This window comes from Alexandromys fortis, unplaced genomic scaffold, assembly GCF_014885135.2.
Source record: "Alexandromys fortis isolate MF-2015 unplaced genomic scaffold, M_Fortis_MF-2015_v1.1 scaffold_266, whole genome shotgun sequence".
Classification (NCBI taxonomy): domain Eukaryota; kingdom Metazoa; phylum Chordata; class Mammalia; order Rodentia; family Cricetidae; genus Alexandromys; species Alexandromys fortis.
Window position 1 is genome coordinate 1127378 of NW_026068155.1, and position 18757 is coordinate 1146134.

An 18757-nucleotide genomic window follows, 5' to 3' on the forward strand; every position below is an offset into this window, starting at 1 on the left:
ACCCTGACTGCCCCTCAGACTGGAGAGGGAGGGGGAGAGGAGTGGGGGGAGGGGGAGAGGAGAGGGAGGAGGGGGGAAAAGGGAGACGGGGAGGGAAATGGGAGGCGGGGAGGAGGCGGAAATCTTTTTTTTCAATAAAAAATTATATTTAAAAAAATGATCATTTTTATTTTACTGTAAATTTTAAGATATTTATGATACACACACACACACACACATATATATATATAACAATGAAAATACAAAGACACTGTGCAAAGATCTATTCAGGGCAAAACTGAATGAAGCAAAATTATTTTATATAGACAATCATTGAAAATATGCTTCTATCTTGAAGATTTAATACTTTCCTAATCAAACATTTGCTTTTAGTACTTTAATAAAGAGTGAGTTAATATAGTTTATCCTTTTTGGAAATTTAATGCATTATTTCCTACAAAAGTGACAAAAACCAGAATACTATTAAGATTTAATTTCATGAAAAGAACACAAATTCTGAAATATTTCATTGGACACAATAATTAAATTTTGGGTACCTATAATTATTTCTAAGATTCTTCAAATACTATCATTTTTCCTTTTATAGTTTCTATTAAATTTATTCTTTGGTAAGTTCATATAGATATATAAAATTTACTGATTACTTTCACCACTGCCCTTTCTTATCTTCATTTTATCCCTGTTAAATCTCCTCTTCCCTATAAATGCGTTTCCTACATTCATGTCTTTTTGTTTTGTAATCCACTGATTTTTACCAGGACAGCCTATATGACCATTGGCTTAGAAGTATCCAATAGAGTCTGGTGGTACCTTGGGTACACAAGTGAAGACAATCACAGCCCTCCCTTAGACTCCATAAGCAATTAATAGTTTCTTGGGGAAGGATATGCCCTGTGACACCCTCCTGTATTCATGACTTGACTGCTGACTGGCTCAGTCTTGTGCACCCCCAGTGCAGGAAGCTGCAGTTGCTGAAAGATGATGATTACAATTGCTGTGTCATGGCCAGAAAATAGCACCTCACAGTCTTTCTTCTTTTCTTCTGGTTCTTTATCCCCCAATCCAACACCCCTGACCCATTCCTCCATGTTCCCTAAGCATTAGAGAGAGTGGCATAAATGTGCTGTTTAGGGCTGAACACTCAACTGTCAGTTATTTTCTGCATCTTCAGCAGCCATAAGTCCTTTCATTCACTGCCTATCATTGCAGAGAAAAACTTCTCTAATTAAGGCTGAGTAGCAATGAATACTATCTTTTAAAGTTCATTTCTTACCTGGCTCAGGACAATGATTTCATCTGCATCAACCACTGTTGACAATCTGTGTGCAATGAAAATCGAAGTTCTGTGCTTCACCACATCCCTCATGGCACTAAGAATAGCCTACAAGTTTGACAAGAGTATGAGAAAACCAAACCTGAGCTTTCATTAGGTTAATGGAAAGTAAAACAATGCTATCTTTACTAAAGGAACTTAGGAATTCATATCAACACTAAATATTTCACCTCTAATACTAAAAGAAACAAAAGGACAAAAAACAAAGAAAATTGGAAAGTAATTATTAGAATACTAAAATAAAAAATATCACTTAGGCAGCATGTCACTAAAACATCTGAGACAATATGATTTTAAAAAGACAAACTCTAACGGTATGAGGAACACGGTCATCTATAATCTTATCAACAAGAAGAAAACTAAAATGAGGAAATATTCAAGTAACAGGAAGCAGAGAAAATAAAAAAAAAAAACTCAAAGAAAGGAGTCTGAAAGCCTGCAGGAACATTTGTTTTTCGTTAGTTCAAAGGCAAAACACATCCAAGAACTTTTTACTTGAGGCAGTCTTTTTTTTTTTCAAAAGCATTTTGAGTTCGTGTTTGTTGTTTTGAGGTAGGGTCTCAGTATGTAGCTTGGCTGCTACAAGACTTACTATGTAGATCCAAATGGCCTTACACTGATAGAATTAAAGGTGTGCCTTTTCACATTTTGGGTTCTTAATACATTCTAGAAAACAGATTTTGTTTACTGACTATAAAGTGTAAGACAGTTACATGTGTAATTCAATTATCTATAGAAGTTGTTGGCTAGAGAAACAGTGTGGGTAATAGGGATATGCTCACTGGCTTCCCACAGGTATTTCTAAACATTTCATGTTTTAAAAGCATAAATTACAGGGAACATACAATTTTCTGAAAAGGAGACCTTATGTTTTTACTAGGACAGACTAATGATCAACCTTATGTTTGTAGAGAGTCTCTCTCCTTTCTTACCTATAAAAGCTCAAATTCTGACTTCCCTTTACCTATTAAAAGGACTCACTGAAATTTATCAAAACTTCTTCTTCTGAGGAATTCTTTGTAAATGCTGAATGGGATATATTCTCTAACATAATTATATTATGTGACTCAAAAACTGCTGTTATAAATTTTATCCTGTTAGCTTATAACTTGTACAACATATATTTAGGCATGAAGTTCTCATAAATAGGTTGCTATTCTCTTGTGAATGGGATCTAGTCCTGTTCAATATTCATTCAAAATGTAATTCTCAAATGAATCTACTTTGAACTGTTTTAAATATGTTGCTAATAAAATAATAATGTTCCCTCAAATTTAATTCCACATGTAAATATTAAATCACATTGCCTGTAAAGCTGAAAGAAGACCTCTAAGTTAACATTAGGTTCCTACCACATACTCAGTGAAAAGTAGCAAACTGCAACATTTGCCTAGCTTTAGTTCTAGACTAACCTACACGAAATTACCATTGTTGCTGAAACTTTTGTATGTAATGTAAAGATGTTATAAGATGCAATGTACTAGTTGGGGTAGTATCATGGCATCATTGTCACAAAAGTTTTGCTGTTACATAACACTTTGTGAACTGAAAAAAATGGTACTATTCCAAGGGTTGGATGGTCTGACTTGCACTTCAATAGTAAGTGAAAGGCATTCTGGTTAGACTGTGTCAGAGTCACTTACATGACTTCTATTAAGGAGTGCTAAACAATAAGACAGTTACTAAAACTTTCTTCCCTCACTAGCATGTCAGGTAATATGTATAGCTTTGCAAGATACAGGAGTGATATAGTAATAGCATAGCGTATCATACACTTCCAAAAGGAAGCACATTTGTAACAATGTATTATCTGGTTCAATGCAACCTGGCTTTTGTAGAATTTACTAACACGTGCCATATAAAAAGACGGGGTTGGCTATTTTACTTTATAATATCTCCCACTGAAATACATTCAAAACACTAAGTCGGTGGTTCTCAACCTGTAAGTTGCAGCCCCTTTGGGGGTCAAATGATCCCTTCACAGGGTCAGATATCAGACTTCTTGTGTAACAGGTACACATATATTACAACTCATAAAAGTAGCAAAATTATGAAGTAGCAACAGAAATAATTTTACGGTTGGGGGTCACCACAACATGAGGGTATTAAGGGTCACATTAGGAAAGTTGGGAACCACTGTTCTAAGTAATGCAAACATTGCACTGAAGATTCCAAGGAAAAAAGTTTCTTTTGTTATTTTCATTGTCATTTACCTCTTCAGTTATTGAGTCTAATGATGAAGTAGCTTCATCATAGAGAATAACTGGGGGGTCCTTCAAAATGGCTCTTGCAATTGCTACTCTCTGTTTTTCTCCTCCTGAAAAAGAATATTTTCATTTAAGGAAACACAATACAGGAATATTCTGTTTCTAGTATTCCTGTTGATTATAACCATCAAATTATACCTGTAACATTTACCTAAATTCTTTATCACTTGCCACTTAACTGAATTGTTCAGTCTAAGTCTATATATGGTATCCTTTGACAAACTATATTCCCTGGAATACAAATTCAATCTTAATGAATCTCTAATTCATGTCAGTGAAATGAATAAAAATGATAAGTAACAACTTTGATTTTTTCAATTGTTCTTACCAAAAGCATGTTTATCATATATGTTACTTTCTATTATGGATATTTCAATATGCAAAACCCTTAGATAAAAAATTCATTAGCAATGAATCAACAAATCAAAGGACAAACCCAATATCTGAAACTAGAAAACTTAAAGACATGAAACCATGAATACCTAATTTATGATTTAACATAAAAGGTCCCAATCTAATATTTAAGTATGTTTTGAGATAAGCGGTTATTTAATAGCATTTTTCAAAGTAAGAGTGTATACCAAATACATTTTACCTTCTCTTAACTACAAGGGCAAGTTATATAAACTTTTATAAGGTACACTGAAATGATAAACATATATTACTAAGCTATGACCAAACAATAACCACAAACAAACTTAACTAGAAAACCTTTGCTTAAAATATTCTTAACTTAAATAAAAAATTTCTAATAGACCACACATTGCTTGACAGCAGGCCCATTTAGCCATACATAATTTGGCATAGGACACATGCAGTGTATACTTAATAAATTTTGTAAATAAATAAATTATTCAAAAATCCAGTCATTTTAAAGTTATGATTAAATATACCATCTCATGATTAAACATTTGCATAGAAAAATATAAAAACCTCAAAATTTCTTTCACCAGTGAGCTAACTAAGAAAGATAAGAAAATGAACAGGACAAGTGTAAGGACGTTTAGACATCTGAACCTCACCTAGGAAATAAGATGAGAGATACACTATTCAGTACTAAACTAATTAACTCTACTTTTACTATATTCCAAGTGAGTAAGTCTTGGCTTTCCTTAAAGGTTGTGGATTATACATTAACACTGATATATATGAGATTCCATCAATAATATAAACAGTCCCAACAAATTGGTTTGAGGAGAATATAAAAGTAAAAGCTTTAAAATCTTTGCTCACCTGATAGTTTGAGTCCTCGTTCCCCAACTTGTGTGTCATATCCATGTGGCATTCGAAGAATTGCATCATGAAGACCAGCTAATTTTGCTACTGCATATACTTCCTCTGGTGAAGCACTGATGTTTCCATATAAAAGGTTGTAGTAGATAGTGTTATGGAAGAGGACAGCATCCTGAAGCAGATTTGTATAGACACCTATTGTATATGTGTTCATTATACATATTTATATAAATTTTAAAAAGTATAAAGACACTTTCTTCATCCATTCTTCCATTGAAGGACATCTAGGTTGTTTCCAGGTTCTGGCTATTACAAATAATGCTGCTATGAACATAGTTGAACAAATGCTTTTGTCATATGATATGGCATCTCTTGGGTATATTCCCAAGAGTGGTATTGCTGGGTCCAGGGGTAGGTTGATCCCGAATTTCCTGAGAAACTGAAACACTGATTTCCAAAGTGGTTGCACAAGATTGCATTTCCACCAGCAATGGATGAGGGTACCCCTTCCTCCACAGCCTCTCCAGCAAAGGCTATCATTGGTGTTTTTGATTTTAGCCATTTTGACAGGTGTAAGATGATACCTCAAAGTTGTTTTGATTTGCATTTCACTGATCGCTAAGGAGGTTGAGCATTACACATTAGAGTACTACGCTGCGGTCAAAAACAATGACTTCTCGAATTTTGCATGCAAATGGATGGAAATGGAAAACACTATCCTGAGTGAGGTAACCCAGACCCAAAAAGATGAACATGGGATGTACTCACTCATAATTGGTTCCTAGCCATAAATAAAGTCTATAATTGGTGAACCTAAAGAAGCTAAATAAGAAGGTGAACCCCCGCAAAAAACATATAGTTATCCTCTTGGCTATGGGAAGTAGACAAAATTGCCGGGGAGAATATTGGGATCTTGGGGGTGGGGTGAGATGGGGGTAAGGGGAGATGGGGAGAGAAAAGTGAGAAGGGGAGGATGGGGGGAACTTGGGGAAACAGGATGATTGGGATAAAGGAAGGTTGGATAGGGGAGCAAGGAAGCACAAATCTTAATTAAGGGAGCCACCTTAGGGTTGGCAAGAGACTTGGACCTAGAGTGAGTGGCTCCCAGGAGCCCAAGGCGATGTCCCCAGTTAGTTCCTTGGGCAGCTGAGGACAGGGAACCTGAAATTACCCTATCCTATAGCCATACTGATGAATATCTTACATATCACCATAGAACCTTCATCTGGTGATGGATGGAGATAGAGACAGAGACCCACACTGGAGCACCGGACTGAGCTCCCAAGGTCCCAATGAAGAGCAGAAGGAGGGAGAACATGAGCAAGGAAGTTAGGACCACGAGGGGTGCACCCACCCACTGAGACAGTGGGACTGATCTAGTGGGAGCTCACCAAGGCCAGCTGGACTGTGACTGAAAAAGCATGGGATAAAACTGGACTCTCTGAATATGGCGAACAATGAGGGCTGATGAGAAGCCAAGGACGATGTCACTGGGTTTTGATCCTACTTCATGTTCTGGCTTTGTGGGAGCCTAGCCAGTTTGGATGTTCACCTTCCTAGGCATGGACGGAGGGGGGAGGACCTTGGACTTTCCACAGGGCAGAGAACCCTGACTGCTCTTTGGACTGGAGAGGGAGGGGGAGAGGAGTGGGTGGAGGGGGAGAAGGGAGGAGGGGGAGGGAAATGGGAGGCTGGGAGGAGGCGGAAACTTTTTTTTCCTTTTCTCAAAAAAAAAAAAAGTAAAAAAAATGTTAAGTAAGAAAAAAAAATAAAAAGTATAAAGACATAAAGTAATTGTAAATAGCAAACCACAACAATCCCTTTTACTAGACCTGCAGTCTCAGGTCTCTTTCTGGAGCTAATTACCATGTATAATTTGTTATGTTCATTCCAGACTTATTTTGAGACATTCATATGCTTAACCATATGCTTTTTTTCCAATACAAGGGAACCCAAATTACACATACTACATTGTAAATTGCTTTTTCTATTTAACATATACTGGAGATTTTCCATTCTAGATAATAGAAACATACTTCATTCTTTTAATCGCTATATATTTCCTACTGTAGATAAAAATTACTTATTCCCCCATTAATGTCTATTAATGTGGTTAACATGTTGGGATAAAAGCATTATATAAATGGCTTTACACACTTAAGTATTTATGCAAGAATTCCGGAATCCTAGATGTTAACTGATAGGTCAAAAGTGAAGTTTATATTTACTTTGTAATGTTATTGCTCAGCTGTCCTACAAAAACAGCAGCTAGTAATATATGAGCATGTTCTACTAAATGGCATGTAAGGTTTCTAGATCTCCATAGCTTTAGCAACCCTGGTACTCATTTTCACTTATGATTTTAAAGTGAAATGTACTTTTTGTTTACATTAGAATTTCCTTAATTACTGATGAGGTTAGATATATTTCCCTGTATTTATAAGAAACTTTTACTTTGGCCTTGAAACTCAGCAAATAAAGAATTTGTGCATCATGTGTGTACTTACTAGAGGAAGTTCAGTGCAAGCTGTCATTTGATAATTCACCTTGTTTTGACATGGCATACTAAAGCTAATTTATTTCAAATGACCATTTATCTCCTATTCTTTTTTCAGTCTCTGAATGGTTGAGAGCAAGGAGAAATAAAATGGCTCTAATTGTTAATATTCACCAGGAGACCCAGTAAAGGTCTTCTTTTACAGTATTTTTAGGTTGAGAATTTCAGATATTATTTCAAGTAATATTCTGATCATTTATATATCCACGACTAACATAAATTTCTCATACTAAATGTACCAAATAAGCTCAAAGTCCTACACACAGAACTATTTTTATAGTACTTTATATTCAGAAAAAAAATTAATAAATGCTAACTGAAAAACAGAAAAATATAACCAAAAAATGGATAAAATAAAAATTAACTAAACATGTGTGGTGATTCACCCTTGTAATCCCAACACTTGGGGTAGGAAGTAGGAGCACCATGAGCTTGATACTAGCCTGCAGTACAGAGTAAGACCCTATTTCCCAAAACAAAACACAAATAAACTATTTTCATGATTTTTGCTAAATACTCTTGTCACACACTAAATATGAGTAATTATGTGAAATAATGCAATTGTTAATTTAGTTTAAATAACCACAGAACTATCTGTAGGTATGACATAACATGGCATGCACCAGACACATAGACACACACACACACACACACACACACACACACACACACACACACACAGTTCACAAATTTAAGAAACTAAATAATGTATTAACTTTATTGTCTAGAAAACCACATCAATGCTTTGGTGTCTATTCCATCTTTTTCTCTAATTGCAAGTATTAATCTATGTTGTACAGCCAGAATATTTTGTTTGATATCCTTTATAGCAGCTCCCAAATAAAATTTCTTGGACCGCCAGCTCCCAAATAAAAATGCGAGTCTTAATATTAGTTATGAATGCTTTGCCTTAGCTTATGCTTGTCCTAGTAGCTCTTATATTTCAATTTAACCTGCTTTTCTCCATCTATGTTTTGCCTTAGGGCTTTTGACCTTTCTTTCATTCTGTATGTCCTACTTTCACTGCCTGTTGGCCTTGTGTGCTTCTCTCTCTTTCTCCATAGTTCTCTCCTCTTAAGACTAGATTCGCCTTCTAATTATTCTCTCTGCCTGCCAACCCTGCCTAATGCTGTACTGCCTATCTATTGGCCATTCAGATTTTTATCAGACCACTCAAGTGCCTTAGGCAGGCAAAACAGCACATCATTACATGTTACAAATGCAGGATAAACAAATGTAACACATTTTTACATAGTTAAACAAATACAGCATAAACAAATGCAACACATTTTTGCTGTGGGATAGTGGATTTGTACTTTGTAAAGATTTGTCACTTGTATGTTAATAAAATGCTGATTGGTCAGTAGCCAGGCAGGAAGTAGAGGTGGAGTAACAAGAACAGTAGAATTCTGGGAAGAGGAAAGCTCAGTCTGCAACTTTCACCCAGATGCAAAGGAAGCAAGATGTGACTGCCTTGATAACAGGTACCAAGCCACATGGCTCACAGACAAGAATTATGGGCTAATATAAGTTATAAGAGTTAATAAGAAGCCTGAGCTAATAGACCAAATAGTTTATGATTAATGTAGAACTCTGTATGTTTCTTTGGGATTGAATGGCTGGAGGACCAGGAAAAACAGAAACTTCTGTCAACACAACACACCTTCATATATTTAAAGTAATAGTTTGCAACATTAAACTAATCTAATATTTCTTTACATAGTCGAATTGACTGTTCGTGATACTCAATATTCTTTAAAACTTTAATGCTGAGCTGGAGAAATTTCTCACTGGTTAAGAGCACTGGCTGCTCTTCCAGAGAATCTGGGTTCAGTTCCCAGTACACATTCACATTCATCTGTAACCTCAGATTCAAGAAATTCAAATCTCTCTTCTGGTCTCTTCAAGCACCAGGATGCATGGGGTACAAAAACTGACTAAATGCAGGCAAAATATCTATATTTGTTCAACAAAACAATCATAATATAATTTGATAAAACTTAATGACTACATGGCACTTGAAACTATAATACTTCAAACATTCAGTTATCACTGAATATTTATATGGTATCCACCTTGGACAATTATAAATAATGCTGTAGATAACAGACCCATGTTTGTATCTTTTAATTTCTTACTAAAATTTCCTAGGGTCAGAGTTATTAGAATACTTTTGCAGAACTTTATATGTATTGTTAATTTTCTTATGATGAAAGCCATATTCTTTCATGAGCAAAACAATGCTGCCCATGTTACAGAATTATATCTAAATTAGATATTCTGGTTTTCAAAATCTTTATCTGTTGTGGAATATTAGTTAAAGATGAGTTACATTCTTTTATACTGTGTAATATTTATTTAATGATACAAAGATGTGTTGCATTCTTTTATGTTGCATTTGTTTAACTCTATGAAGCTGTTACTTGCTTGCCTAAAACATCTGATTGGTCTAATAAAGAGTTGAACAGCCAATAACTAGGCAGAAGAGGGACATGTGGAGCTGCCAGGCAGAGAAAATAAATAGGAGAAAAAGAAGAAAGGGAGAAGTAGTAAGAAAAAAAGAAGGAGAAAAGGATGTTTGGGGTCAGTTACCCAGCTACACATCCAGCAATGGAATAAGAAGGAAATAAAAGATATACAAAAATAAAGGTAAAAGCCCAGAGGCAAAATGTAGATGGGATAATTTAAGGAAAGCCGGCTAGAAACAAGCCAAGCTAAGGCCAGGCATTCCTAAGAAGTCTCTGTGTGATTATTTGGGAGCTGACTGGAGGGCCCCCAAAGAGAAATGAATAAAAAAAAAAAAGAACTTCATTTATCAATCTATTAGATGAAAGTATTATTTCATTTTCACCAAAGTTTGTATTACTAATGTCTCCAATAAGGATAAATTGTTTTTCTTCCTTTGTGAATTTGAGGTTTTAATTTTCAAAAGGATGCCTGAAATCATTATATAGCCCCCAAAATGGCAGAAATAAGACATATGAATTAGAACACTTGACCAAATGAAGTCACAGTCCAGAATGCAGTTCACTTGGCAAACAGTATAGGTTACTGTTTCTTAACACAAAGTCACGTCTTAAAGTATCTATCAGAATCATATAAGATGCATATTAAAAATATAGATTTCTGGGCTCACAATGTACTCCACAATCAGAAACCGAGCATGTGAAAAAAGAAATGGAATTTCTACAATCTTCCTAGGTGACTCATACGACTAAAATTTGTGATTTTCAGCAAAAGATGGGATAGAAAGGAGTGCCATATGCTGGAGCACTTGGGGACCTTTTATAATTGGCATACCCCTGTCAGATCACTCTTTTTGTTTTAGTTTTTAAAAGATAGAATCTTACTCTGTAGTCCAGAGCTGCCTGGAATGCATTATGTCCCAGGCTGCCTCAATCTTAAGTCAATTACTCTATCATAGCCTCCCAAATGCTGTGATAACCATTTCCTTCCTGGTGACTTTCTTATAGGTTTTCTCCTTTCCCTTCCCCATATGATCTGTTCTCCCAGAGATCTGATACTTGGTTTCATAAATCAACTTTACCAATGGACATCAGACAAGTACTCTAGCATTCAGGTACAGCTTCAAACTCCTTTATAGACTTTTAAGATAAAACTATATACACTGTAAGACTATCTACTTCTTGTTTTCTCAGGCTTTACTTTGAATTTACTTCTCTGTTTCAATGTCACTCACCAAATATTTTTAAATGATTACTATCAGTCAAGCACTGTATGCCTGATAATAAAGTAGACCAGTAGCAAATAAGGCATAAAACTTGAGGTTGGTAGATAAATTACATTGTAATTATAAATTTAATTTGTTAAAAGATATTCAAAAGTATTAGTTTTAATTTTCTGAACATTTATATTGTGGGTATTGTGTCTGGTAAATATATATGTGTGTATCCTCTATAATAACTATTTCTTATAAATATTATCTTTATTTTAGAAATGAGGAAAGTGAGACTAGTGCCATAGAACTGATTAGTCTTAGAGCTATGGTTAGAAACCATGTCTGGTTGATTGAGGACAATCTGATTTACATGGTGAATTCCATGCCAGTCAGAAGTACATGGTGAGATGCTGTCTCAAAACACAATTCCTTTTGGTAGTAGAATTTCACTTGAACAGTTTAACATTATCCACTTCATTAGCATTGCTGGCTCCTTGGATTCAAATTATTATAGTAATATATCCACCAACCCTCTAACAATTACATTTTTGTTCTACAATACCTGAGGTACTACTCCCACTGCCCTCCGAAGACTTTCCAGGCTCACATCTTGTATATTTTGACCAGCAAGATAAATGCTACCCTCCTGAGGTTCATAGAAGCGAAACAGCAGCCTCACTATTGTGCTCTTTCTGAAATTGGAGATGAAGAAAGGCTAATCAGCATCTGTCGTCATTAGGGAAGCTCAATTTAAGTATAGTAATTATTTCACTATGATAAAAAATTCACCTCCACAATTATCAGACAATAATGTAGAATTTTATAAAAAACTAAATTACTCACCCTGACCCACTACCTCCTACAATGGCCACTTTCTTTCCTGCAGGGACTTCAAAAGATACTCCACTAAGGACTTTCTGTCCTTCAATATATCCAAAATGCACATTATCAAAGGCCACTGTGGCTGTCTGTGGTGTTATTTGAAGGGGAGATGCCATCACTTTGTCCTAGAAGGGAAGAAAAAAGAAAAACAACATAATACTTATACTACTCTTTAGACAATGTTTTTAATTAACAGGGAGAGCAAGAAAAATATGGGAAAGGAGATTTATGCAAATGGAATAAGGTCACTTCCAAGTATGATTTTTTTTCATTACTCACTGCACAAAAATGAGCAGATAAGAAATTCCTATATATGCCAGATGCAGGGAAGACTCACTCTATCCATTCATCCATGTCTGTCTGTCTGTCTGTCTGTCTGTCTGTATCTATCTATCTATCTATCTATCTATCTATCTATCTATCATCTATCTATCTATCTATCTATCTATCTATCTATCTATCTATCTATCTTGTTTTTTTTCACGACAGGTTTCTCTGTATAACAACAGCTCTAGCTGTCCTAGAATTTGCTTTGTAGATCAGACTGGTCTTGAACTCACAAAGATCTGCCTGCCTCTGTGTACCAAGTACTGGAGTGCTGGGATTAAAGGGGTATGCAATCACTGCACAGGAAAGATTTTCTTGGTGAGGAGTTGGGGAAGAGATGACAATGAGGAAACCGTTTGTCTAACCTAGTGATGTAAGAATATTCTCCTAGAACAGTGGTTCTTAACCTTCCTAATACAACCATGTTGTGCTGACCCCCAACCATAAATTATTTTTGTTCCTACTTCATAACCATAATTTTGCTATTGTTTATGAATTGTAGTGTTAATAAGTGATATGCAGGATATCTGATATGTGACCTCTGTCACAGGTTATAAGTCACAAGTTGAGAACCACTGTCCTGGAGCAACCCAGTATTAGTGAGACAGTATTCCATGATCTTCTGAAAAGGCTACTATACACATTACTTACTTTAATCCGCGTGTCTACCTTGAGCAGAGTAAACAAAGTGTTCATATCTATGAGTGCTTGTCTTGTCTCTCTATATACAGTTCCCAGGAAGTTAAGGGGTAATGAAAGTTGAAAAAGCAGTCCATTCACCATTACTAGATCTCCGACGGTAAGGGCACCTTATTATGCAGTTGGAAAAAGAAAAGGTATAAGCTCTCTAGCTTAAGAAAGAGTTTTAAAGCCAATTTCTGTGACACATAGTTCTAAATGTACATAATCAGCAACATTTAAGCTGACACAAGTTATAGAGCATATGAATGCATGAATTAGGCAATGTAGGAACCTGGTGTATATTGCATGGAGAGGGAAAAGCATACCTAACACACTGTAATATATGAAAAAGAATGATTTAAGTAATGACAGAATAAGAAGGTTAAAAATATTTCCTTTTTTCTAAGGCATAAGCAAAGATTTCTTGTATAGTATTTAAAAAGAAAACTCATAAAAGTACATATATTAAAATTGGAGTGAATGGCTATCATGACCAAGAAAGATGATGCATCTCATATTATGAAGACTAGGCACAGACATTACTTGTAAATGAAAAAAAAACCAGTAGAAAAAGCTACTGAATTACAAAACAAGACCTTTAAACTAAACAGTATATTAATAGCATTGTTTTCCAGGTTTATAAGAAAAATTAAAGATACCAGATACTAAAAAGGTTGATGTCTCAAATTAATAAAAGCATTATTATTTTTTAAAAAGGTATCATAAAAGTAAACATTTTACATGGTTGATTTTTAAAACAAATTCTCCTAAAGAATCGCATTATAGAACCATAAAATGAATAAGCAGTATTTTCATTCAATAAGTAAGTCAGTGTTAACAAAAAGGAAGTAAAAGAATTATCAATCAAGAAAATACATTCTAATGGGAAAAGAAAAACACTCTGAAAATGTCAAAGTGCTTTCCTGAGCACACTTTACAACTAATACAAAACACTTATTTCTTCCATTAACCCATTTATAATAGTGTCTAAATGTGATAACCATCAATCCATTACCTGCCATAATTCCGTGACTGGCAAGCACCATTATAGCTGTTAATCCAACACTGAAAATAGCACTTTGGCCAAAGTTCAGCATAGCCAGAGTAGAGGTACTTTTCAATGAAGCAGTCTCGTATGTCTTCAAAAATCTGTCATATCTCTGTGCTTCATATTTTTCATTATTAAAATACTATAAATATATAAAAATCGTAACTATGGGCAAATTTGAATATATACTCTTCTATGCAATTGGTGTAAGTTTTATCATACTTAATATACAGATATACTTTGGTATTGAAAATCCTATTATAAAATAAAATTCAACTTTGAAGAGAAAAATGGGTCAGAGGAGTAGGAAGGGAATAAGAAGGGATAATGGGAAGGGGACAGGAAAGGATAATGGGGGGAATATAATCATAATACATTATATACGTGTATGAAATTGTCAAACATAAAAATATTGACTTTCAATATATTAGATTATGGTATTCCTGAAGGTTTTCAAGTAATGGATTATATTCAAAATTCATCCAATAAACATTTCTCAACTAGCTAATAAATTTGAACCTAGACTTGATTTAAACATGCCTTCTACTAGTGACACTTCCTTCACAAAGCCTTAACCTGAGGCCTTAAATTCATAGTTCCACCTGCCCTCACCATATCATGACTTTTTGAATAGTCATTTGAATACTTCCTTTAACTTTTCTAGCAGATTATAAAATTATGAGAAGTCAAGGGAGACATTGTAATCTTTTTTACCATCTCCTCCTATCATAGCCTAGTGCTTAGTACAGTGCTTTGTATATGAGAGCAATTCAGTAATTATTAAGTGAATAAATGCAAAAATGAATGAAAAATTTAAGGGAATGCACGATGCTAGGCATTATGAAGGATAAAAAGAGGATCAAGAACTTGCATGTCAACTTAATTAGCTAATATTCATTTGTAATCAAGATGCTAATCATATATTTATGATCACTTACAAACTCAGAAGGTAAAATTCTGATATTTCCAAATAAAAATCAAAGAGAAAAGAACATTTCTAAACAAAAGAAAAATGAAGGAGTATTATTTCATCACACCTAGAGATCCTATCCTAATCTGATATTCTTACAGTGCCCATTAAATTAAATGACAGAACAAATCCTAGTGTGAAAGGCAGCCGAAAAGACACTTAGATTACCTTCACAGTTTCATAATTCAGCAGTGAGTCAATAGCAGCGTTACCTGCGTCATTATCTGCTTTGTTCATTTCAATTCTAAATTTAGTTCTGTAAGACAAAGATTTACACAGCCTGAAACATATGCTATATCATAACTAATTTCTGCAGCCTTGACTGGCCTCTGGGAAATACCATACCTCCACCGTGTAACCGCAACTGTGAATGCTGTATATGCACCAAGTGTTCCTAGGGTTACCAATGCAAACTGGGCACCACATTTGTAATACTGGAAAAAGAAGTCAAGAGAAGTGAAAAGTGATTGAATTGTCTCTGGCTTTCATCATTTACAATAGGAAAAGTGAGAGATCGTGGCAATATTTTCTATTATGTACAATAAAATTGAATAAAATAGAAATTTTTAAAATGGAAAAATAATTAGTTTAGTAAAAGGTGATGATGAACCATGCTTAATTACATTTTGAATCAAAATTGTAACTGCATATAGTCTAAATATACTATATATATACTAAATATAGTTTATAGTCTAAATTTTAATAAAAAACTTGGCAAAACAGAAAGCTTATAGAGAATATTATTTTCTTTGAAAGTATTATTTAAGATACTATGCACTTCAAATAAATAAGAAATATTCCTTATTTTAGAATTATTGTTTTAAAAACAATACAATGAAACAAAACTTAAAAAAGAAAGTAATTACTGTTCTTGTCGCTTTATAGCATCACAACAGCAAACTTCAAAGGATACTTATAAAAACTATGATGGTGAGAAGTTACATTAATCAATAATGGATTAAAAATCAAATATCTTAAACAATCTACTCAAGGTAACAAGGAAAGAAGGTCAAATTGCACCTGTCACAATTATACCATGAAATTCTAACATTGAAACCGTGTAAACCTAAAGAGGAATTAATTTAAAGTTTACAATGTTATAATGTGTTAGGATTGATAAACAAATCTAAATATTTTGATCACACAATCCAATGTGTGACATACAAAATTTTTGAAAAAAAAAACATTAGAAGCACTAATCAATGATCTAGGTGTCTAAAAAATAATACATAATTTGGAAAGTCCTTTGACACCTGTGGCAAAATAATGAAACAAACAGCAAAATGTTTCTGGCATCAAGGTATGCAAGAGCATAAAACAGCTTCAACTACTTATTTGCTATTAATAAGATTGAAAGATAAAAGGTTACTATGAAAAAACACATTACTTACCAGAATACTACTGACAAGCGTCATCTCAAATACGATAGGGAGAAGATTAAACACTAAAGCACTGAGGACAAAACTAATACCCCTTGTTCCTCTGTCAATAGCCTTAGATAAAGCTCCTGTCTGTCTGCTCAAATGGAAACCCAAATCCAAATTGTGAAGATGGAGAAATACATTTTTGGCTATTCTTCGGATTGAATTTTGGGCTACTTTTCCAAATACTGCATTTCGAACTTCATTGAAAAAGGCAGCTCCAGCTCTTGATACACCGTCTAACAAAACAAAAGAAAAAAAGTAGGAGGGGGTATAGAAACATTAGAATTGGAGCAGTGTAAGTGGCAAGGCTGCACGAAATCTTTATACGATGAATAATTCATTCAATACATATAACACAGAATATTTACACTAAAAGAATCATAGAACTCATCTACTCTAATGAGTATTAACCTTTCCATCATCATAAATCCCTTTCAGTGTTATTTGACCCTAGATTTCAGATGCTGAAAAAAATTCCAATTAAAACACTTTTAATATAGAATAGCCCAGATGGCCTCATTGTGGATAAGTGTACAATATCTAATTCAATTCTCTCAAACAACAAATGCAAAAGGCTTAGATCCTGAAGAGTCAAGTGCTTTTAGCAAGCTCCTGTTTCTGTCTCTAAAGTGTTAAAGAGCCTTTTCAAATGTACAGCTCCCCACTTCATTTGAAAAAACATTCTATTATTTTCTAATTGCATTTGTATGTCATGGTTACTCAATATATTTTAACAAAGCACTAATATGATATAATCATATATCATTAATTATCCACTTCTATGTAATATTAACAGTAAAAAAATAACTGGCCTTTCTAGAAAGATAACTTATAAAAAAGCCTAGTGAAGGTAGTGGTAATACAATTAATGTCTTATTTTATATTATTCTTTTTTAAACATGGAAAAATGCTACTGTCACAGAAGTTTTGCAAAGCATATCATAGAAAGAATTTTCAAAAACAGATCAAAACAAATCTCACATAAAATAATAAAAATCCAAAATGCTAAGTTGTATTTGTGGTGAAAAGGTCATCTGCTCAAATATGATGAACCTTCTTGAAGAAAGTCAACACCTATAGACAGATTAAAGAATCACACATACAGCCAATCAGAACTGCTGTTGCCATGGTTGCAACTGTATTTGGTGCATCACTCAGGTTCAGCATGTTTCCCGACATCTGGTTGAGGCTGTCTACAGCATATTTAAACATGAAAGGAACCACAATATTCATGGCCTAAAAATATAAAAACATCAATTACCCACCATACACAAAACATTTATTATAAAGTACAAATATTTTCCTTAAAATATTATTTGTGGTAATGTTTACTGGATACATTTACTGGAATTGAAATGATTTTTGAAATTTACAAAGATAAAAATCTTTGGCACTAGAAGCTCTGCTATTTTAAGATTTTTACACCACATTGCCATGTTAATATTAATTTACAAACTTAGTGAATTAGTCAAATGCTCCTGCGTCCACAAAAGCATTCTTTATCAGCTGCTAAAAATGTTTTCTATAATCCTACAGAACTCATGGCACTTAGCAGTAAACTGTCTTGCATTATAGTTATCTGTGTATATATATTTTCCTTTCCTTTTATAGTCTTGGGGGTCTACATTATATCAGTCTTTTTCATCCTACTGCAATAAAGTATAATATTTAGTATATAGGTAATAAATACTTTAAAGTTATTTTTCACTAATGTAAAGTTGAAATAGCAAAAAGGATCATAAAAGCTGAAAAGTGACAAGAATGATTTACTATTGGGGAAAGATTACCACTGATAGATATGTTTAGCCCACAACAGTCTTTGTTCTAATATCATTCAAAAAAAAAATCAAACATCGAATGCCTTCATTTGTCCTATATTTCTTTTAGACTATCCTAAAACAATTCTAATATAGAAAGCAGCACTTATGTTCAGGAAATTTACAGACTACCAAAGGACTTTTGAAAAGATTAAATTACAGACTTAAAAACAAATGCAAACAATGAACAAGGACTATGAAACACACTGAAAAGACAGCACCTGCCCTATTGCCATGATACCCTCTTGACAATGGGGATGTTCTATCGGGAACTCACCAAGGCCAGCTGGCCTGGGTCTGAAAAAGCATGGGATAAAACTGGACTCGCTGAACATTGCAGACAATGAGGACTACTGAGAACTCAAGAACAATGGCAATGGGTTTCGATCCTACTGTACTTACTGGCTTTGTGAGAGCCTAGGCAGTTTGGATGCTCACCTTACTAGACCTGGATGGAGGTGGGTGGTCCTTGGACTTCCCACAGGGCAGGGAACCCTGATTGCTCTTTGGGCTGACTAGGGAGGGGGACTTGATGGGGG

At 34.3% G+C, this 18757-nt stretch overlaps 1 protein-coding gene across 1 annotated transcript in view; it reads right to left on the reverse strand.

The window, feature by feature from the left end:
* The window catches only part of Abcb7 (ATP binding cassette subfamily B member 7), a 167416-nt gene that overhangs the window by 7710 nt on the left and 140949 nt on the right, over window positions 1-18757 (reverse strand). Inside the window, exons 5-15 of the mRNA XM_050127331.1 lie at window positions 17505-17637; window positions 16369-16637; window positions 15323-15411; window positions 15146-15233; window positions 13975-14149; window positions 12930-13087; window positions 11913-12076; window positions 11632-11761; window positions 4834-5005; window positions 3547-3650; window positions 1274-1381 (exon numbers count right to left, since the gene is read on the reverse strand). Of these exons, the coding sequence (XP_049983288.1) occupies window positions 1274-1381; window positions 3547-3650; window positions 4834-5005; window positions 11632-11761; window positions 11913-12076; window positions 12930-13087; window positions 13975-14149; window positions 15146-15233; window positions 15323-15411; window positions 16369-16637; window positions 17505-17637 (1590 nt within the window). The remainder of the gene's footprint in view (window positions 1-1273; window positions 1382-3546; window positions 3651-4833; window positions 5006-11631; window positions 11762-11912; window positions 12077-12929; window positions 13088-13974; window positions 14150-15145; window positions 15234-15322; window positions 15412-16368; window positions 16638-17504; window positions 17638-18757) is intronic.